The 22,834-nt window shown below is 45.6% G+C and overlaps 1 protein-coding gene across 3 annotated transcripts in view; it reads left to right on the plus strand.

The window, feature by feature from the left end:
• The window catches only part of ADCK5 (aarF domain containing kinase 5), a 53,084-nt gene extending 33,945 nt beyond the window's left edge, over nucleotides 1–19,139 (plus strand). Inside the window, exons 5-15 of one of the 3 annotated variants that reach the window (XM_068237869.1) lie at nucleotides 741–941; nucleotides 2,596–2,736; nucleotides 2,887–3,000; nucleotides 5,907–6,038; nucleotides 8,328–8,411; nucleotides 9,824–9,905; nucleotides 10,040–10,118; nucleotides 11,908–11,999; nucleotides 13,951–14,200; nucleotides 14,786–14,887; nucleotides 18,732–19,139. In XM_068237869.1, the coding sequence (XP_068093970.1) occupies nucleotides 741–941; nucleotides 2,596–2,736; nucleotides 2,887–3,000; nucleotides 5,907–6,038; nucleotides 8,328–8,411; nucleotides 9,824–9,905; nucleotides 10,040–10,118; nucleotides 11,908–11,999; nucleotides 13,951–14,200; nucleotides 14,786–14,887; nucleotides 18,732–18,837 (1,383 nt within the window). In that variant the 3' untranslated portion in view covers nucleotides 18,838–19,139. The remainder of the gene's footprint in view (nucleotides 1–740; nucleotides 942–2,595; nucleotides 2,737–2,886; nucleotides 3,001–5,906; nucleotides 6,039–8,327; nucleotides 8,412–9,823; nucleotides 9,906–10,039; nucleotides 10,119–11,907; nucleotides 12,000–13,950; nucleotides 14,201–14,785; nucleotides 14,888–18,731) is intronic. The other 2 variants (XM_068237871.1, XM_068237870.1) reach the window with 2 other exon arrangements.
• The last annotated feature ends 3,695 nt before the right edge of the window (nucleotides 19,140–22,834 follow it).

Genomic DNA, 22,834 nt, shown 5'->3' on the forward strand with positions numbered 1-22,834 from the left:
CCGTGAACATTGCTACGATAACCGTACAATAAATGCTTATTGAATTTATGTTCAGTAAAATTTGTTCTTATTAAGAAAACCAGATATTATTTTTGTAAAGGACTTCCAAGTCTAGAAAATATAGTTTTACTTACCTGGGGTTCTTCCAGCCCCTAGAACTCAATTGGGTTCCTTGCCACAGCTCCTGTCCTCTCTGGCAGCCTTTTAGGATCGCCAACCCCAGATGGGCCGGCTCTTCTGCGCAGGGTTGTGGAGTTGGGAGTCGGAGCAATTTAGGGTACCTGGAGTCGGAGTAGGTGGTTTCATAAACTTCAGTCGTAGTTGGAGTCAGATGATTTTTGTACAGGCTCCACAGCTCTGCTTCTGCACATGTGCAGGTGTGCGCCTGCCCTGTGCGAGAACGTGCCTATGTCACCGGGAGCTCCTGATGGTGAGGGTGCTTACCTGTGCATGCACAGAAGACGTCAACCCATCGGCGATCCTTAGGTGCAGCCAGTGGGACCCTGGAGAGGACCAGAGCTGTGGCGAGGCACCCAAATGACTTCTAGGGGCTGGAAGAACGCCCCAGGTGAGTAAAACTACATTTATTTTCTGGCCTCGGATGTCCTTATGACCTGGTTGTCTCTGGAGAGAGAAGTCTACACAGTGTACATAGATAGACTCTCCTGGATTATACTTCCCATCTCAGCCTGTGCTGCAGTCCCTGAATGTTTCTTTCCTCTGCTTATCTCTTGCGGCAGAACAGTTCGCTGCATCAGGCTGTGATGTCCCAGTGTCACCAGCGGACGGCAGACAGTCTGGTAGATGGAGCTCTGCTGAACGGCGGACTCTACATTAAGCTCGGCCAAGGCTTGTGTACCTTCAATCACCTGCTGCCGCCAGAATATATTAACACGCTGCGAGTGCTGGAGGACCAGGCGCTTCCCCGGAGAGCCAATGAGGTGAGGACAGCGAGCGTTTCCTGCATTAGGGGCATGTTTAGGGTGGAGTTTAGATTTTGTTCTTTTTAAGTAAGTGATACTTAAGTGAAAACAAAGCGATGAGATAAACAATTGTATCTCTCTTCCTACTTCTAAAAATGACTTTTAGATATCCCACAGTTTTATTTTGTTTAAAAACTTAAAGCATATTTATTGTTTTGTCTAAGCTGAATAAATCAGCCTTTCCCTGTGTCCGAGTACTCAAATATATGAACTACTGACCTTTTTTACATATCCTGGCTTGGCAGAGAACTGGGCTTCCTAGAGTTAAGTATTTTATGGCTGTAATTCCTTACCAGTAGCTGGACTGGGTCCTGAGTGTCAGATGCAAAGTAAAATATTAACTCTTTCAGGCGGAGAGAGAAGAAAAGCATCACAGCATATTTATTTGTATGCTTGGCACTGTACATACACGTCTATCTCATCATGTCACGTCACTTATCTACTTCAGTACCAGCAGTCTGTGCCCCCTTAAGGACCAAAGACTGCTGGTATAGTAAAACGGTGATTAGCAACAAATCGCCGCAATGATCCACCACTCCTTTGGCAGGGTGAACACCGCTACATCCCACCACTTCTCTGACAGAGCTCGACCTGACCAGCAAATCCAAGGAATCACAGTAAGGAGAAAAAGGGTCCGCACTTGTCATAAGAAGTAACCTTTATTGGAAGGACGTATCCATAAACAGCCAAGGCAACATCTAGATAGCTAACATGTTTCGGACTATCTGTCCTTTTGTCATAGCTAACAATACTTTGGCTAGATGGCCATATAAGTAGGGATCCCAGTGCATTATGGCCGCTCATCACTCCACCCAAAGGGGGGGAGGGGAACATAGAGATGGGCAGATACACTCGGATAACCCACAAATATGCCAAATCTACTCGTAAAAAATATTCAAAAATATAAAACACATGAGATAAAATAAGGAACATACGGAATCCCAAAAGTCATGGAAAGCAATTGCGGGGGAGTAATTAGATCGCGGGAGGGTAGTGGGGGGGCGGGGGGTCACTACCAACTTTCCCTTCCTCTGATACAGGGCAGATACTTCAGATCAGGTGTTTTTGTGGCTAAACTTGTTGTAAGTTTGAAGATCATGATGGCCACGCTTGTTTTATGGCCCTTGTGAGATGGGCCCCAAGGCCATGGAGGGCACCAAGGGGGGAGGCAAGGGAAGGGGTGTAAACATTTGGGGGGAGGGGATCAAAGTTTTGCTGGGAGGGGTGTGGACCCATGATTTGTAGTTACGCCACTGGTGGTATCTAATTTTTTTCTTCTTACCAGGCTTCAGGTTTGTGGTTAAACCGCCTTAGAATGGATCAGTGATCAATATTGCAATTTACTTGTGTTACAGACCTTATTTCTGTTTTATAATACTGGCATGTCACCTGCAGTATAGGCAGTCTCTTTGTCGTTAGTAAACGAGCTGTAGTGTGTACTAGTTTGTGTGGGTGGCCTCCTGTCTGAAACGTGCATTTAAAATATCCCTCCGGTGGTCGGTTTCACTGGTGTGTGTATAAGTTGTAGTAATTGCTCCCAGTCTCTGCATCTGCTGAATATGCCTCCTGTAATGGATTGACTAGTGGGGATGTGTTTATTGATGTGTCTCAGGTAGATGAAATCCTCTTGGAAGATTTCGGTGAGCCCGCGGAGCGCCTCTTTCTCAGATTTGACCATAAGCCAGTGGCAGCGGCCAGCCTTGCTCAGGTGCACCGAGCTACGTTACAGGATGGGACGGACGTAGCAGTGAAGGTAAGATGTGTGTCCCAGTAATGATGTCTCTCTGCACTCTCACACTCTGGCGTTGGCAGTCTCTTCCTTTGTGAAGCAGCCTCTGGTGTCTCTCTGTATTGTTGGCTTTCTTTTGCTCTCTGATGCATTCTCTACACTGTCTGTTGTCAGGTTCAGTATATTGATCTCCGGGACAGATTTGATGGGGATATTAAGACATTAGAGTGGCTTCTGCGACTCATAGAGCTCATGCACCCCAAATTTGGCTTCAGCTGGGTTCTCAAGGTGAGTTACTTTCTCTCTTCCCTCCCTCATCATTCATTCAGTCGACTCTGTACTTTTGTACTTTTGCATGTCAGATGTATTGGAAGCAGGAAACATGGGCGCCTGCTAGTGGCAGAGGTTTGGGCCCCACCATAGGCTCCAGTTGAATTATCAGTAAGCAGGGGAAATAAGTCGGGAGTTGGGACCTGCTGATATTATTTGTGCCGTGTGGGTTCCCAATGTTCCCCTACATACCGGAGTGTTTTATCCACTTAAATAATAGAATTTTGGTAAATTGATACTCTACTACCGGCTTTTCTGGGAGCTCAAATTTCCGGCAATCTTTTTTTACGTACACCATGTATCTGTCAGTCACTGCTTTTTTCAGACTCTGAATCCATTCTATTTAGCCAAATAAGTTTGCACTTACAAGAAATTTGACTTGTCAGTTGCTTAACGGACATAGACAATACCATACAAGGACAGACAGTTTAGATATCACAGGCCAAGGACAGTTATGAGTTAAAATGGTAGCAAACAGGCTGAGAAGCGTTCATTTCCAGTTCTTTGCTGTAATGCCTTTAAGTCTTGGCTGCCTGTGCTGGACTGATTTGCATGGTTCTGCATTAAGCAGAAGGGAGGGAAGAAGCTGCTTCTGTGCCTGGAAGTTTTTGTTTTAACTGACATGTCATCCTTGAAGGCTGTTGCATAGGCATGTTCATAGCTTCACATATGCTGTCTGTCTATCTTAGCCTGTGCCGTCCTCTTCTTCTTTTACCCTCAATTCTTTCAAGCATCGAGGGATTCTACAAAGAATCCAGTCTTCTCATTACTCTAGCCTTATTTCTTTAACTACTTAAGGACCTTAATGATTGAAATCTATGCCCTGTTTTGTTGGCTACCTGGCTGCCAGGGCGTAGATTTCAATCATCCGACGCCACACATTTTCTCCGCTCCCGACGATTTCGCCGCTATCTCACTGCCGCAGCTTACTTGCTCTGCCGTCTCTATGACGGCAGAGCCTTGTGAGCGGGTCAGGAGCCGTTTTCATTGGCTTCTGGCCCTGTCTATCAGCGTAAGCAGCTGCCATTGGCTTACATTGATAGGCACGGTCAGGAGCCAATGAAAGTGGCTCCTGACCGGCTCACAGGAACTCTGCCGTCATAGAGACGGCAGAGTGGGTGGCCCAGGTTCCCGACGTGCAGTGGTGACAGCGATTGCGGTGGGTATGTGAGGCGATTCGTCTGTGTTCTGACGTTTTCTGGTACCAGTGGTCTCTGGTCCTTAAAGAGAACCTGTACTGAGTAAAAATATTTAAAATAAACACATGAGGTAACTTCAAATGAACATTCTATAGTTACCTTGCCATCAGTTCCTCTCAGAAGCTCACCATTTTCTTCTGATAATGATCCCTTCCAGTTCTGACAACATTTTGTCAGATCTGAAATATATCAGTTGCTGTCAGTAAAACATCAGTTGCTGTCAGTTATAACTGAGAGGAAAACTTATGTACCAGGTAATGTCCATGTTTCCCTATGGCTCAAGTGGGCGATGTTACAGTTTAACTGTGTGCTGACCAGAAAGCTGTTATGGTTAATGGCCATTTTCAAAATGGAGGACAGAAAATTCCCTTGATCACAGTGCACAAACAGGACGCGGGACAGGAGAAAGACACTGAGGAGTAGTCTACATGGAAGGTAAGTATGACTTTTGTGTATGCTTATTTTGACTTTTAATTTTCAGTTCAGGTTTTCTTTAAGGGGGCAGAAGAGACCACTGGTACTTAAGTGATTAAGTATTGACTGGATAGATCCCTTCTTATTCCTTCCCTACTTATCTCCAATCGATAGAGTGCCATGGTAGTGGGGCAGCACGTCTCCACAATGAGGCGGGGCTATGTGCCGGAAGCCAGCGCACACGATGGCTCGGGGGGTGAGTTGGGGAGAAAAGACACGGCAAGTCATATGACGTTTTATGAGAATGGGATAAATACAATGTTTATTTTAGTCTCTGTAGTCTCTTTAAGTGATAAGATAGTGGAAGATCACCTTTACTCATTAGGGATAGAAAGTTAAGCATCAGGAAAGGTGGGGGTTAAGGTTAGGTATCAGGAAATGGTTAATGTTAAAGGACATCCGAGGTGAAAATAAACTTATGACAAAAACAATTGTATCTATCCTCCTCCTCCTAAAAATGACTTTTTAAATCCTCCAGTTTTCTTTTATATTTAAATCTAGTTTTTACATTTTTACTGTTTTATTGTCTCTGCTCAATGACACCTTCATTGAAGTATGCCAGAGATAAAATCTATGAATTATTGACCCATTTTATCTCTTTTCTGCTCTCAGAAGCCATTTTCCGCTAGAAAAGTGTTTTATGGCTGTCATTACTCATCAGTGAAGGTTATGCTATCGTCCGACCTGGACAAAAACTGTCACTTGCATACCTGATGTTTAACTCTTCCAGGCACAGAAAGAAAGAAAGGAACACAGCCTAATTATTTGTATAATTGGCACTGTACATACACATGTCTATCTCCTCATGTCACATCGGTTGTCCTTTACGGGTGAAGGGCAAGGTTATGGTTGTGCAACTGACACGGAAGAAGAGCAAAAAAACAATGAAAACAGTGACATGTAGCTGAAGTTCAGCAGTTTTGCTGATAACTCGTCCTCAGCCCACTGGGAACAGGTTCCTACATGCTCGGTGTCTCTATGACCCCCCACAATGCATATCTTTGGTGTTTTATTGACTTTTAGGGACCCTGTTTAACATCTTCAGTGTCTTCCTTCTCAGGCCCCGCAGTCACATCTCCCCCTATCATAGATGACCCCTCACAGTCCATCTCTTCAGTCAATGATAAACTCTATTAGCACCCACAATGCATTTCTTCAGTGCTGTCTTCTGTGACCCCCTCTCTTGTACAGGACCTGAAGCAAACGCTTGCCCAGGAGTTGGACTTTGAGAATGAGGGCCGGAATGCTGAACGGTGTGCACGAGATCTTCGAAAACTGCTGTATGTCCTGATCCCTAAAGTGTACTGGAAATACACCAGCAAGGTGAGGAGGGGAGGTTCCAGCAGGGCTGGCTCAGGAGGAGATCATGGAAATTGGATGTTCCATTACCATATCTAAGTAGTCACCTGTGAATGGCCAGATTATCTATTAGATAGATCCCTCTCTGTTCAAATCTGATCAGAGAGGGATTTATTTATTATGGCATCAAATCTATTGGAAATCGTCCTGCTGCCGCGCCTCGCCACAACTTAGTTCCTTCTCGCCCAGTGTTACAGGGAAGGCCCGACCAGCTTAAAAAAAAAAGTCATTTACTTACCCGGGGTTTCTTCCAGCCCCTAGGAGCCGCTTTGTTTCTCGACGCAGCTCAGCTCTCTGCCGCTGGCTCCTGGTCCCCTCCGCTGCGCAGGCACAGAACTACTGCGCATGCGCAATACACTCCACACCACGTGTGAGTAATTGACAGCAGTGCTCGCGCATGCACCGTAGAGGACAACCTCGTCGAGGTCGTCCTCTGCAGCGGAGGGGACCGCGAGCCATCGGCTGAGAGCGGAGCAAAGGCGAGGGATATAGTGGCTGCTGGGGGCTAGAGCAAGCCCTGGGTAAGTAAATGACTTTTTTTTTTTTAAGCTGCTCTGACCTTCACTTTAAATTCTCACCCCATCGCCGGCGTGACTTTCCCTTTGGTGTTCGGTGTCGCCGCCAGTATATGTAGTGACATTACAACATGCGCCACTGTAATGATCAAGTGCTCGTGGTGACAGTGGACACTGGAAGAAGTCACAAGTCAGGTTTGCAGATAGATGAGGCTTTAACACTACACACTGGCATGGGGGACAGTGGCTGGAGGTCCATCTAACGTTGCAATATCAAATGGCGTTATAGATGTGGTCTTGCGACCAAGATTCTCCGCTATTCCCGTTCGATTCATGGCCACCCGATAGATATTTCATTTGGACAAAACTGGATTGAAACATCGATCGGGTGGCCATTTTGTGCTACTGACTCTCTTCTGATTCAATAAAATTATTGAATCAGATGGTCGATTGGCCCGCAATATCGAGTAATGTGTGGACACCCTTATTTACAAGGACTGCATTGTGTGTATTTGAGGATATGATCAATTTCTGTGATAACATCATAATTGTGAACATTTTGTAAAAATGATTTACCAGTGAGAGCAGCCAGGGCTGGATTTACCATATGGCACTATAGGCACGTGCCTACAGGCGCCTGATCATGGAAAGGTGACTCATTCAAATACCTGAGTGCCTCCCTCCCGCCTTCCCTATGCAGAGTCCTGATGAGAGTATTAGGCCTCTTTTCCATGGGCAGTTAATAGGCAGTGAAATGCCTCTCACAACTGCTTGCTGCTGCCTGTCAACTGCTTACTGCTGCCTGGTAACTGCTTGCTAAGCACACAGTTTAATCGCCCATGGAAAGAGGCCTGAATGAGAGGTTACTCACCCTGCTCTCGGCATTTCACTGACAAGATCTCCGTTCAATCAGAGGCACCTCACTGACTGAGGTTCCTCTAGCTACTTAATACTTGGGGGCACCTCTAGCTACTTAAAGGGGCACTATGGTGAAAAATTGTAAAATGTAAAATATGTGCAAACATAGATAAATAAGAAGTATGTTTTTTTCCAGAGTAAAATGAGCCATAAATTAATTTTCTCCTATGTTGCTGTCACTTACAATAGGTAGTAGAAACCTGACAGAAGTGACAGGTTTTGGACTAGTCCATCTCTTCATAGGGGATTCTCAGCAAGGCTTCTATTTTTTATAAAGATATTCCTTAAAAAGGATTTAAAAATGATGCTGGCCAGCTTTCTGGCTCGCTACAGTTTTTTGGCAGTTGGACAGAGCAATTGCCATTCACTAAGTGCTTTTGAAAATAAATAAATCCCTGTGAATACCCTATTAAGAGATGGACTAGTCCAAAACCTGTCACTTCTATCTGATTTCTACTACCTACTGTAAGTGACAGCAACATAGAAGAAAAGTAATTTATGGCTCATTTTACTCTGGAAAAAACGTACTTCTTATTTGTATATGTTTGCACATATTTAAAATTTTAGAATTTTTCGCCATAGTGCCCCTTTAATATACTTCTGGTTACCTAATACTAAGGGGCACCTGTAGCTGCCTATGACGGGTAAGGGAGAAGTGAGAGCTGGGACAGGCAATACACTTAGATTGGTGGAGGTTTGTAAGTTCATGGAGCGTGAAGTCTAAGGTGCCAGGACATCTGTGCCTGTAGGCTCCAGGGAGGTAAATCCGGGCCTGAGAGCAGCAATGCTTATTATTGATTCTCAATTTTTTTGCCCATAGCGTGTGCTGACTGCAGATTACTGCGAGGGCTGTAAGGTCAACAGTGTGGAAGGAATCAAGAACCAAGGCCTGGAACTGAAAGATGTGAGTATTACAAGCAAGTATTCAAGTATTCATATGGTATGTGTAGAAGGTGTGGCACAGTGTACACTAACAGGACATGGCAGAATGGTACCAGAGTGATTAGCAAGTGTACCTTCCAGCTGTAGAGTCCTCCCTGGTGCAAATCCTCAATGCATGTTGGATTGTTGTGGCTCTGTAAAATGTATGAGCTACAGGCTCACTATACACCAGCGGATGTGCAGCCTTGTTTTCAGAGGCATAAAGAGATGATTTGTATATTCAAGAGTGATGCATCATGGGAAACCACACTTGCTCTAACCTCTTCCGGACCTCGGTAATTGAAATCTATGCCCTGTTTGGGACCTGTTACACCTGCCAGGCTTAGGTTTCAATTACCGTGCCGCTCTCCCAGCGCTGTAGCCCACTCACTCTGCTGTCAGCCGGTCAGGAGTCTATTTCATTGGCTCCTGACCCTGTGCCCGTTAAGCCCATTGATTAAAGGACACCTGACGTAAGAGGGATATGGACGTGGCCATACTTATTTACTTTTAAACAATACCAGTTGCCTGGCTGTCCTGCTGATCTCTTTGGCTGCATAGGGTTTGAATCACACACCTGAAACAAGCTTGTGGCTAATGTAGTCAGACTTCAGTCAGAGCACCCTATTTGTATTGTTTAAAAGGAAATAAATATGTCAGCGTCCAAATCCCTCTCCCTTTAAGTGCCCTTTAAAAAATTTAAATCTGTAGGTCTCTGGCTTATTTTATTTAAAGCGGAATATAACCCTGCATTTCAACTTTGCTCTAAAACATTATTTACAGTATATTATATGCAACCAGCATTTTTTTTTTACTAGACCAGCATTGGAAGGGTTACACAGGGCTTTAAAGTTCCTTGATTTCTGCAGATGCATCCGAAGCTGAAATAGATACATTTTGTTTACATAATGTATCTAAGTGTTGAATGTGACTCATCTCTCTCACTGAGAAGGAGCTTGGAGGACAGCCAAAGAGTGTGTAACTGTTTATCAATAGATATATGTAACTAAATAGAATGTATCTATCTGAACTTCTGAATATCTCTCCAGGACCTTTAAACCTCTGTGTTTAACCCTTCCAATGCTGGTCTAGTAAAAAAAAAAATGCTTTTTGCATATAATATGCTGTAAATAATATTTTAGAGCAAAGTTGAAATGCAGGGTTATATTCCGCTTTAAGTGGTCAAAGTGGCTTGAAAAAAACAATACATGGATGCCCAGCTATAGAGGAACAGTAACTGACTCTATGGATTCATGGCCTATACCTTTGCCTTATGAGGGGGGAGTGATTGTGTCTGTACCAGAAGTCACTTGATTGGCCCAGTTTATAAATCCTTAGATCCGGAGGGCTCTGGAGTGTGAATCTTACCTCATCCTCTGTTCTGCTCTGTTTCAGGTCGCAGAGAAAGTAATAAAAGTTTTTGCAGAGCAGATTTTCTTCACAGGATTCATCCATGCTGACCCCCACCCAGGAAACGGTGAGTGAAATTTTAATTCTAAAATAATTGTCTTCTTGTGAAAGCACTCTAATATTGAAAGGGAGTGGCTTAAGGGTTGGAGGAGGGGAGTGGTCAATATAATCAGTGACATCATAACTGTTCTGTCCCTGCAGTTCTGGTGAACATGGGGCCTGATGGGAAGGCGCGGCTGGTTCTTCTGGACCATGGATTATATGAGTTTCTCAGTGAAAGGTACAGCAATGTATGTCACCTCTTGTGAGCAGCACATTGTTCACAACTCAATGTCTGTCTCTCTGTGTGCGACACATTTTTGTGCAGCATTTTCTGTGTGTACTGTGTATATTATATTTTTCCCCTTTCTGCTGTTACATATTATATATAGCATTGTGCGAAGCGTCAGACCTAGAGGTGATAGTGTGCGCAAAGGCAGCCGCTACTGGTCTGCAAACCTGCGCTCACCATTCTAAAGCCACGCTGATGTCATGCAATCAAGAACTGGGTCTAGGGATGGATTTCTGGAAAGGCCACATAGGCCTGGGCCTTGGGCGTCTGCTCCCCAAGGGGGCAGCTGGACATGAAAGATGGGTTGCTACATATGGAAAAGGAGGCTGAGAATAGAAACTGTTGCCCAAAGGAGCTGTTCATGAAAGAAAGGGGCTGCTGTACATAGGAAGATACACATGGAAGCAGGGGCGTAACTAGAAATCACTGGGCCCCCCTGCAAAACTTTGGATGGGGCCCCCTACCCCCCACCACAGGTACAGCTGCCCCCACGTATAGATAGCCAGGCATGGGTGCCCACAGTATAGCTAGGTATAGGTGTCCTCAGTATAGGCAGGCATGGGTGCCCCCAGTATAGCTAGGTATAGGTGTCCCAGTATAACTAGGCATGGGTGCCCCAGTATAACTAGGCATGGGTGCCTCAGTATAACTGGGCATGGGTGCCCCCAGTATAGCTAGGTATAGGTGCCCACAGTTTAGCCAAGCACCGATACCTAGCTATACTGTGCCCACTGTATAGCCCGGAGGGGAGCAGCGCAAAACAGGGGAGCATGCCCACACATAGTGGCAGGGAGGGGGGCCCTAATCCCCCCTATCTTACCTTGGGCTCCCCCATCAGCACTTCCTCCTCAAGCATTTATTAGCAGCAGCAGCGGCAGCATGGAAAAAGGAACGCAGACTTACTTCTGCGTTCCACGCCGGAGGTCCGATCTTCTCTTTATCAGAGCCTTATGCTACTTCCTGATAAACAGGAGATCGCATCGACGGGCGCTGATACAGAGAACCTCTGGCGTGGAACGTGGATGTAAATCCGCGTTCCCTTCACCATGCCGCTGCTGCTGCTGCTGCTAATGAATGTCGGAGGAGTAGGAGGTGCTGACGGGGGAGCGAAGGTGAGGAAGGGGGGAGTGGACCCCCTTCCTCGCTGCTGTGTATGGGCATGCTTCCCTGTTTTGCACTGCGTCCCCTCCTGGCTTCTGCCCCCCCAAAACGGCCCTGGGCGAGCCCCAGAGGAGCCCTGGGCCCCCGCGCGGCTGCAACCCTTGAAGCCCCATTGTTATGCCCCTGCATGGAAGATGGGGCTGCACAAGGAATGGGATGGGCGCTGTAGAAAGGCAAGCAAGAACATACTTGGCCCAGGGGCACAAAAAGTATAAATCCAGCCTTGACTGGGGCCATCCAGCCCACCCATGCAGCTCTCTATGCTTCCTCGGTGGGGTGGTCACTGGCAAGGGGAGCATAGAGAAGGATGTGCAGGCTGGATGGGAAGTTCTATCCTGCCCCGCCCATCCAGCTCTGTATGCACTGGGGGCAGTGACATCAGCGCGGCTCCAGGATGGTGAGCTTGGGCATGCTGAGGAGGGGGCGGAGACGGGAGGGTAACATGTGGTGACGCATGTGATACACCCCCTCCTGTATGTACTGATCAGTGTATGCTGCTGTCTGTGTCATTCTACGAGAGCCATAAGCTGTCAGTCTCTTTGTGTGTGTTTGTGGTGATCAGTTCTGCCTGTTGCAGGGACCGCACAGCCCTATGTAAACTCTGGAGGTCTATTGTTCTGAGGAACCGGCAGAGTATGGCGGAGTACTCGGCAGAGCTTGGAGTAAAAGGTTTGTGCTATTTGTCCACTGGCTGCCAGTGTGTTTAAAGAGATAGTGACATATAGTAGAATGCAGTGATGATTCAGGATATCCACGTTTATGTTAATTGTCCTGGTTTCAGCATCAGAAACACTTCCTGTATCTATATATTGTTACGTAACCCCACCCTCTCCGGGATGTCATGCCCTAGGCTGTTTAGATATGCAGGATTCTCCTCCCAGAGCGTTCTGGATGACCAGGTGCTACTTTAACCACTTGCCGACCGCACACTCATACCGTGCGGCGGCAAAGTGGTAGCTGGAGGACCAGCGACGCAACTGTGCGTCGCCAGGTGCCTCCCTAATTAATCAGGAAAGGCCGCTCGCGCGAGCGGCCGGTTCCTGTTAGATCACGGAGCGGGTCTCCGTGAATAGCCTGCGAGCCGCTGATTGCGGCTCGCAGACTAAATGTAAACGTAGGAGACATTTGTCTCCTTTGTTTACATTGTACGGCGCTGCTGCGCAGCAGCGCCGTAAGGCAGATCGGCGATCCCCGGCCAATCAGCGGCCGGGGATTGCCGCCATGTGAAAGGGGACAGCATGTCACTGGCTGCACAGGACGGATAGCGTCCTGTGCAGCCCCGATCACCGGGGATGAGCAAGTAGGAGAGGGAGAGGGGAATTTCGCCGCGGAGGGGGCCTTTGAGGTGCCCCCCCGCAACATGCCTGCCCACCGGAGCGATCAGACCCCCCCTGCACATCATCCCCATAGGGGGGAAAAAAGGGGGGGCGATCTGATCGCTCTGCATGAAACATGATCTGTGCTGGGGGCTGCAGAGCCCACCCAGCACAGATCACAAAAAATAACGCTGGTCCTTAAGGAGGGGTAAAGGGTGGGTCCTCAAGTGGTTAAAGGGGAACTGAAGTAAGAGGTATATGGTGGCTGCCATATTTATTTCCTTTTAATCAATACCAGTTGCCTGGCAGCCCTGCTGGTCTATTTCTCTGCAGTAGTATCTGAATAACACCAGAAACAAGCATGCAGCTAGTCTTGTCAGATCTGACTTTAAAGTCTGAAACGTCTGATCTGCTGCATGCTTGTTCAGGGGCTATGGCTAATAGTATTAGAGACAGAGGATCAGCAGGGCTGCCAGGCAACTGGTATTGCTTAAAAGGAAATAAATATGGCAGCCTCCGTATACCTCTTACTTCAGTTCCCCTTTAAATGGCTTTAGAACTCTCAGTAAGCAAAACATTCTGTAGTGATGCACCTGCCAGCAGTAAAGATGTCACCACCTGTGATCAATTTCAGAATGTAAATCAGAGTAAGGAAATGTTTTAAAATGGGCAAACACTGACTAAATAATTTATAAAGTAACGGTAATATTGTCAAAAGATAAGCAAATTCAGTTCCTCTTAAAGGATACCCGAAGTGACATGTGACATGATGAGATAGACGTGTGTATGTACAGTGCCAAGCACACAAATAACTAGGCTGTGTTCCTTTTTTTCTTTCTCTGCCTGAAAGAGTTAAACATCAAGAATGGAAGTGGCTAACTCAGTCCTGACTCAGACAGGAAGTGACTACAGTGTGACCCTCACTGATAAGAAATTCCAACTATAAAACACGTTCCTAGCAGAAAATAGCTTCCGAGAGCAAGAAAGAGATAAAAAGAGTCAGACACTTACGTACCTGATATTTAACTCTTTCAGGCAGAGAAAGAAAAAATGGAACACAGCCTAGTTATTTGTGTGCTAGGCACTGTACATACCCATGTCTATCTCATCATGTCACATGTCACCTCGAGTATCCTTTAAATGCAGTTATGAGGTGATTTGCGTCTCATTATTTTCAGTTATGAGCTGTGCTGCACACAGGTCTCCTACAATCACTTATGTGTATTAAAAAGGCTTACAGTATACGCTGATTTGTTCTGCATGGTGACAGAATTATCTTAGTGTCACATGATTTGTCTCTACAGATTACTTCCTGTTCTGTGAAATTCTCCTGCAGCGCCCCCTGTCGCTCACCGGAACACTAGGGAATGCTCTGACGCGGGAGGAGACGCAGTACATGCAGGACATGGCCAAGGAGCATTTTGATGACATCATGAGAGTTCTTCGAGCCTTGCCACGCCCCATGCTGTTGGTGTTCCGCAACCTCAACACCGTCCGTGCCCTCAACATCGGATTGGGGGCCCCAGCAGATCGCTATCTTCTAATGGCCCGCAGGTCAGTGCAATACTTTTGGAAGAGCACAGAGTTTTCATTCTGGGGAGTGTGGGGAACACCTAACAGGTAGTCTAGGGTCAGCTAAAATATCTCAATGTCCCAACTGTGGTGGAACGATCACTAACCAACTATTTCAGAGTTGCCCGACTGATAAAATATTTAAAAGCTGTTTAAAAAGGAGAGGTAGTGTTGGTCTTACCTCTCCTGAAGAATAAGGCCAGTATGACCAGAAAACAAGGACTATAATAGCTCTAAAAATGGGCAATGCGTTTTCCGAGACTTCACCCACTTCATCAGGTCTGTACAAAGCAGTGCCTCAGGTCTGGGTCAGCCAAATGTATCATAGAGACGCTCACGTTTGGTGGCCCCACTTACTGGTCCTGTGTTTCCAGGAAACAGCTGAGTGTTTCTATCGGAAAATGAAATCTTCCAGGGTTCTTTGCTCTTGAATTGGGAGTTCTCCTGTTATACATTGAAGGCTTTTGTTTCTGTGAAGGATGAGTGCAGTCTGAGGCAGTAAATGTAAAGGTGTTGGTAGGTTCTCAGCCCCGGTTTAGTAACGTCTCTGTTCCTCTTGGTTTCTAGCGCGGTGCGAGCCTGGAGGCGTCTGGCTAAGCAGAACTCTTCAGGGATAACCCGCTGGGTGTCGGTTATGTGGGAACATCTGAAGTTTGAGGTGGCACTAAGGTGAGCAATTACAATTAAAGGGGAACTCCACTTTTGTTATAAAATTGCAGTGGATACTACATGACTGCACAAGTCTGTGTGCAATTTAATGTTCTTAAAGGGAATGTGAAGTGATAATAAACTTATGAGAAAATGAATTGTATGTGTAATACAGCTAAGAAATAGAACATTAGTAGCAAAAGAAAGAGTCTCCTATTGTTTCCAGTACAGGAATAGTTAAAGAGACTCTGAAGCGAGAATAAATCTCGCTTCAGAGCTCATAGCTAGCAGGGGCACGTGTGCCCCTGCTAAACCGCCGCATACGCGCTGCTAAACGGGGGTCCCTTCACCCCCAAACCCCCCACTGCGACACTTGGTCGCAGGCTTGGTCGCTCCTGGAGGCAGGGCTAACGGCTGCAGCCCTGCCTCCATTCGCGTCTATCAGCCGCGCATCGCCTCCTCTCCCCCGCCCCTCTCAGTGAAGGAAGACTGAGAGGGGCGGGGGAGAGGCGGAGATACGCGCTGACAGACGCGCGTGGGGGCAGGGCTGCGGCGGTTAGCCCTGCCCCAACCAGGAAGCGCTCCCCCGCTGTACGGAGGGGATTTGGGGGATCAGGGACCCCCGTTAAGCCGCGGGATAGCGGCGGTTTAGCAGGGGCACACATGCCCCTGCTAACTATGATGTCTGAAGCGAGATTTATTCTCGCTTCAGACTCTCTTTAAAGTGCACCTAAACTGAGAGGGATATGGATGTTGTCTTTTAAACAATACCAGTAGCTTGTCAGTCCTTCTGATTTCTTTGGCTGCAGTAGTGGCTGAATCTCACACCTGAAACAAGCATGCAGCTAATCCAGTCTGTCTTCAGTCAGAGCACCTGATCTGCATGCTTGTTGAGGGGCTGTGACTAAAAGTATTAGAGACACAGGATCAGCAGGAGAGTCAGGCAATTGGTATTATTTTAAAATGAAAAATTAATATGCTTCTCAGTTTAGATTCCCTTTACATTTTATCGCCTGTGCATTATACATAATATGAGGGTATGAAACTCAGGAACATTATGGATAACCACTGAGCTACTAAGTTCCTGCCTTTCCTGTATTAGAGACACAGGATCAGCAGGGGAGTCAGGCAACTGGTATTATTACTGGTAAAAGTAAAATCCATATCCTTCTCAGTTAAAGAGAACCCGAGGTGGGGTTCTGACAATGCAATCCTCATACAGAGGCTGGGTCTGCCTATACTTCACAGCCTCTGTTGCTATTTCAATCCCCCCTAAGCCCCTCCTGTGCTCTGTGATCACCCATAAATCACAGCCGCGCTACCGACACGCAGAGTGTTGCTGCGGGTTGTGTTTACCTCTGTACTGTCAGTCTGCAGCTCCCCCGCCTCCTGCATAGCTCCGGTCCCCTCCCGCATCCCTTCCCTCCCCGCTGATTGGAGGGAAGGGACGCGGGGGGGGGGGGGGGAGCGGCAGACTGACAGTACAGAGGTAAACACAGCCCGCACAGCGTGGCTGTGATTTATGGGGGATTGCAGAGCGCAGGGGGAACTTGGGGGGGATTGAAATAGCAACAGAGGCTGGACAGTATAGGCAGACCCAGCCTCTGTATGTGGATTGCATTGTCAGAACCCTGCCTCAGGTTCTCTTTAAGTTCACTTTAAGAAACATCAGTTGTTATCTATGCACAAGAGCTTCTCTGATCTCTTCAACTGCTACAGTGCTGTTTTCTGAAGAACTTAAACAGCCAAGAAAAAGTGAGAGACCGCTTGAAATAAGGTTTTACTGCAGGAGAGTTCAAAGGGTCATTATTTCTGCTCTGGTTTATAGCTTAATAGGCAAGGTGCCATATGCAATTCACTTTTTCTCCTGAGTTTTCTCCCAGGAAATAATCTTTCATCTTCAATATAAATTAACTTTTTAGCGCTTTGCAATTGAAAAAGTACCAAAAGTAGATTAAAAAAAGTCTTACTGTCTAAATTATTTTGAGTATTTGTATGCTTGCTGGGGGTGTAGACGCATTTTATTTACAAGTTGGGAGAAAATCAGGTGAAAATGTGAATTGCATATGGCACAGAGTGTGGTTTCTAAAGTGCAGAATGATGCAATGTTAAAAAAAAAAGCTATATAACTGAAAATAAAAATGACTTTTTTTTCTTTGCTACTAATGTTTTATTCATTATCCATACTACACATATATTTTTCATTATATCATAAGGTTTTTTTTTGTTTTTGGTTTGCTAAATGGTTAATATTTGTGTAAGCAAAAGTAATGATTTCCCAAACTCAGGTTCACCGGTAAAGAAACCGGCCAGCCAGTGCTCTGCGTCCAGCAGGTTCACCACTCCTGCTTAAAGCGGATCCGAGGTGAAAAACTAACTATAACAAGTAACTTGTATATATATTTTATTTAATGCTAGGTACACACCATACAATTATCTGTTAGATTCTTCTGTTAGCTTTTTTCCATGTTGTAGGTGAATCTAGCTGGCAGGTAAATCTAAGAGAAAATCTAACATAAAATTGTATGGTGTGTACCTAACATAAAGTTTAGATAGTTTACACAGCAAATCTAGCTGAATACAGCTTCAACAGCATATCATTTTTTTATTCCTGTGATACGAGGGCAGCCATGTTCAGCTTGTAATCATATTTCACAAGCTGATCTGCATCCCCACACCCCCAGCCTATGAAACTCCACTCCCCTCTCCACCCCCGAACCTCCAAAATCCTGTGCATGCTCAGTGTGTGCCAAGTGACAGCACGCACGCACGCACCTACCTCTTTGCACATGCATGTCTCTTTTAGTTTCAGGGCCGGTTCACTGTCATGTACACACACTCATAGTAAGTAACAACCCTCCCCTCCACACACATATAGTAAAGTCTGACACCACACACAGAATAAGTGACCCCCCCCCCCCGAGCAATAAGTTAGTAAATTACTCCTAGCGCTGCTCCCGGCAGCATGAAAGCTGGCCGCCCGCTGTATGTAGTGCAGTGGCCCGCTTCAGTGTTATGTTGCCATGGCAACAGTGACGCTGGGCTGTACACAAAACTGCAGTGGGCATGGTTCATGCTGCGGACATGTGGGCACGGTGCACCCAGCCAGGTCAGGACCCGGGCTCTCCTCAGTATCGAGCAGCTACAGGACTCCATGGTAGCGATACGACTGCTACTTGCTTCAGGAGACCTGTGCTGAACTCACGCAAGCATCGTGTAAGTTCAGCTGCTTTGGCTGGAAACGCCCCCTCCTCCTGCGTTAGCAAGTGCCTCCTCCCAACTCTGTGTTCCCATGAATACTGCGGCATGGGACAAAGAACGTCGCAGCGGTAGACTGGCTGGGGGCGTGGCATTTTTAAATTGTTAAAGAAATAAAGTATAAAGGAGGAAAAAAAAACCTTTTTGGGGGAAGATTGCCTTAAAAGGTGTATATATAGGGGACACAATTTTTAATTGAGCTGAAGTTCTCCTCGGATCCACTTTAAACAATGGCCACAAGAAGAACAAAAGACTACACTGGTGTGTCGTTCCCTGTTTAGATATGTATAGATGTCACTTCCTGGGGGTGGGTATAAATTACCTAGTTGGTCTGAGGGTGGTACACCTGAGGAAGGGCTCCGCCCGAAACGTTGTGTGTATCCTTGTGCTCCAATACAGCTTGTTGCTGTTCACAGCCTTCAGAGTGCTGTGTCTTTTAATATTTGTGTAAGGTGCTATAGCTACAAAATTGTCAGATCTATACAGTATGATAAGTATGTTTTGAAACAATAAAGCATTTTGTGTACAGTACCCATAGGCTAGGTTGAGTCTACTGTACTTGAAAAACCAGTGATAATGAGCAATTGTTGTTTGTACTATTTTGAAGGTGGGAGAGTTTCATGCAGCACTTCACCTTCCTTATCATCCGTCTTCTCATCCACTTTGACTTCCTCGCTGACAACGAGCAGATCAGGCAGTTTCTGCAGGCGTAGGAAACGCCGAAACCTACACCGGGATTGGCAACTGACCACTTGCTCTGTCTCTGGGGAAGGATATGATGTCTCTTCCAACAGAGCCTGGAACCATATTTGCCAAAGCTACCACAGACTCCAAGCAACCAAACCATCTTTCCGTTTCACACCTCGGGACACCTGCTGAAGCCAAACACCACCGTGCAGGATCTTCTCAGAAGACACTGCGGATTTCGAAAAGCTCGATGGGGAAGGTTCAGTAAAACTAGCACAAGGAGAGTTGAAGCAATTCTGGTGCTGAAAATAGACCAATCACAATCCTTGATTAGTCTTCTCCATTTTTGCACCAGTTTTTCTTACATTGGTTTTGATAAATGTGCCCCGTATATTCCGTTTCTCATGGATTATCAGCAAAATCCACATAAACTACTTTATTCTCTTATAGATCTCACTATGTATCCAACCAAATGTGATGTTCACACACTACCTGCTGCAGCTAGAGGCCAGGGTGACGTGCAAAGACCTGGTGGCCTCAGCCATTGAGGTGGAAGGCTAGAGGAGCGTGATCGATGAGGTCTTCTCCCTTCTTGCCACTGATCAGAACTTTAGCTTTCTACAACTTTTCATATCAGAAGAACTTGCCCCAAAAATGGTGAAAGTTCAGATATTTTCATGACTTCCTCTGTAACCTCCTATAACAGAATTCTCCTGCAGGAATTTATCAACACTGACTTTTCAGTTCATGCAGAGAAAGATCAAATCTGTACAAGTGAATGCTGAAGTTTTTTGTTTTTTTTTCTTCATTGGAGAACTTCCCCCTCCAAGAGTTTGGACAACCAGAAGTTAAAACTCCCACACATCAAAAACATGATTCATAGTGTTTTGAATCATGAGAATACATGACCTCTTAAAGTGGACCTAAACTCTTGCACATGACAGAAATAAAGCATAGAGAAATGCACCATGTATGTATTTCGAGAGTTTAGCCTGTCTAATTCCCCCTCATCGGTGACTAATCGCCACTGTAATTTGATCTCTCAGCTGTGTCAGCTCAGGAATCTCCAATCAGAAGGGAGGGAAGGGATTCAGGCAGGGACCAAAGTTCTGCAAGAGGCGGGGAGAGCAGCAGACTGACACTATAGAGATAAACACAGCCAGCTCTGACAAGCTGTTTGTCAGCAGCGTGGCTGTGATTTATGAGGGATTGCAGAGTGCAGGGGGACCTTAGGGGGGTTTGGGATAGCAACAGAGGCTGGGCTGTATCGGCAGATCCAGCCTCTGTATGCAGATAACATTCTTCAAACCCACCTCGGGTTCTCTTTAAGGTTTGAACTATTCTGCTGCTCAGCCCTCTCCGTGGCCTGGCTGTAGTCCTACAGGACCTAATGTTCCTGATGGGTCACATTTTCCATACCATGGGTTCCTCAGGGCTCTTTCACACTACAGGCCTTTTTCTGCGTTTTCCATGGTAAAATGAAGGTCCAGACTTCCATTTTACCTTTCACACTTAACGCCGTGTTTTTGAGCGTTGCGTTTTGAAGTTCCTCTGCGTTTTCAGGGCTGACCTCTGCATTTTGCGTTTCAATGATATTCAACGGAAAACGCAAACTACAGCTTTTTTTTTTTTTTTTTAAATGTTGTGCTGCTGAAAAAAATCCCCAGAATTCAATAAAAACATTTTTCAGAGCTGTGAAAAGCTTTGGAAAAGCTACGTGGTGTTGAAAAGCACCAAAACGCTGACAGCAAAAGGCAGCGTTTTAGCCTTTTCTACCGCAGCCTCTAGTCTATTGTGAAGGAGCCCTCAGAGGAAGAATCGTGCCCATATTGTCGGCATCTGCCAAGCTGTCATCATTTCCCTTTTCCACCTACTGCAGAGGGTGATGGAGGATAGATCACCAAGCAGCTTTTCTGCACTTTCCTACCACTGCAGTCCATGGTATTTGGTTCTCAACCATTTACTATTGCTTTTAATTAGCTAAATTTGTGTTGTTTATATATAGGATTTATCATTTTCTAAAACTCTAAAATGTGATATATTTCGTTAATTATATTAAATAGACTGTAACAAAATTTTCATCCGTATTTCTTCTAACCCATAAGTTCCTATGCCTGTTCTAATCTGCTCTGTCTAACTGCAGCCTTTCCTACTTGCACAGTGGCTGTATTATCTGTTATATGATCTAATCTTCTCTCCTCTGTTGGGCTGAAGCAGTCAGGCTGGATTGTGCTGTGCTGCTTGTGATTGGATAGAAGCTATACACCCTCTCCAGGCCCCCTGCACAATCTGTATGACTCACACACTGAGCTACTCTCAGCCTATCACTTGCTATGTCTTTTGTTTGTAAACACTGGATAAAAATGGCAATTACAAGCCAGGATTGCAGCAGGGAGAGGCAGAAACAGCACAGAGGGGCCCAGGAGAATGGGTATGCTTTTTATTGTAAGAATTTTAGAGTACAGATTCTCTTTAAGCCTGAGTAGCCCCTTGAACCAACAGAAGTACCTCCCCTGCAGTTCATGTACCACACATTGTTTAGTTAACAGAGGGATCTCTGCCAAGACTCTTGCATGTCTGTGCCCACCCCAAGATGCTGAGTACCAGAGCATCTCTGTCGAGCCCACAAACGCCAAGCTTGGTTGAGTGCCGCACCATCGTCCTCCCCCCTCCATAGTAACAAACCTACTGATGTGTCTCTATAGCATTTGGCCTTTAACTGTCACCTGAAGGTGGCCGCACACCAGACAATTAAAAATCCAATTTTTAGCCAATTCGATAATTTTGATCAGTTGTCCTAAAAAAATCAAGAGCTTTTCTTTGTTTTCAATCGATAAATCTGATTGAATTTTTTTTTTTTTAAGGTTGGAAATTTCAGACCAACTCTATCAAGAATTGTATGGTGTGTGTGTGTGATGGATTGTCAGTTAAAGTGGCCACACACACCATACAATTTTCATGCAATCTTACCAACATCCATGTAGTATAACAGCACTTGGTGATTGATTGTACAGCCAGATTGCATGAAAATTGTATGGTGTGTGGCCATCTTTAGTTTGTGTACAGTTCCAGTCAATGTTTTTCTGAGCTTTTAAATATTTTATTCAGGATTGGGGAAGAATTGAGCATACTGTAGGTGTGTGGTACATTGGCCAGATTTTTGAATTGTTATAATCAGTCAGAAAAATTGATCGCCATTCTTTAATTGAACAGATATTTAAAAAAAAAAAAATCTATGGTGTGTGGCCACCTTTAGAAGTGCTATATATATATATATATATATATATATATATATATATATATATATATCCCCAATATACAGGGCTGCTTGTAGTACCGGTAGCATTTGGCAGTAGTAGTTTCTTCCTCCTCAGAGGTGGTCAGAGAAATGCTACGGTAATCATGAGCTGATACAAGTTCTGTTACTTTTTAGGCAGCTTGGAAAAATCTAAACCATCAGCTGTTACATAGATTGCATAACATTAGGAACATTCATCAACTCAAAAAGTTTAGCTTTTCATTAGTACATAGCAAGGAAATGAGCAGCGCTACTTCAAAAACAGACTAGTGCCTACCTGCAAAAGAGTGCAAGCCCCACTTGTGGGGTTGAATACACACCGAGCATACACATGACCTGTCTACCACTAGAGGAGGATGTTGGTTTCCATTAACAGCTTGCATGCAACCTATTAAGTACTCGTCCCTCCCACTGCGAAGAAGTCAATCCTCCATGGGAGGGGCCTAACACTAACTAAATCCTAACCTATGTATATGCATAGCCTGGGTGCGCTACCAAATAAAATTGAAAAATCGAAAATTGCGCAAAAGGTGGATCAGCGCAACACCAGGCCGCCTCCGAATGGCCTCCAATCAGAGATGCGCTGAGCCCCCCCAGGAACTACAAACGCACCTTGAACCCAAACAGAAGCTCTGCATATACTCCAAAAGCATGGCTGTTAAGTGGGAGCAGCTGACCGAAAACGAATTAGGGAGGGACGAGTACTTAATAGGTTGCATGCAAGC

The sequence above is a fragment of the Hyperolius riggenbachi genome, chromosome 5 (assembly GCF_040937935.1).
Source record: "Hyperolius riggenbachi isolate aHypRig1 chromosome 5, aHypRig1.pri, whole genome shotgun sequence".
In the NCBI taxonomy this organism is placed as follows: Eukaryota; Metazoa; Chordata; class Amphibia; order Anura; family Hyperoliidae; genus Hyperolius; species Hyperolius riggenbachi.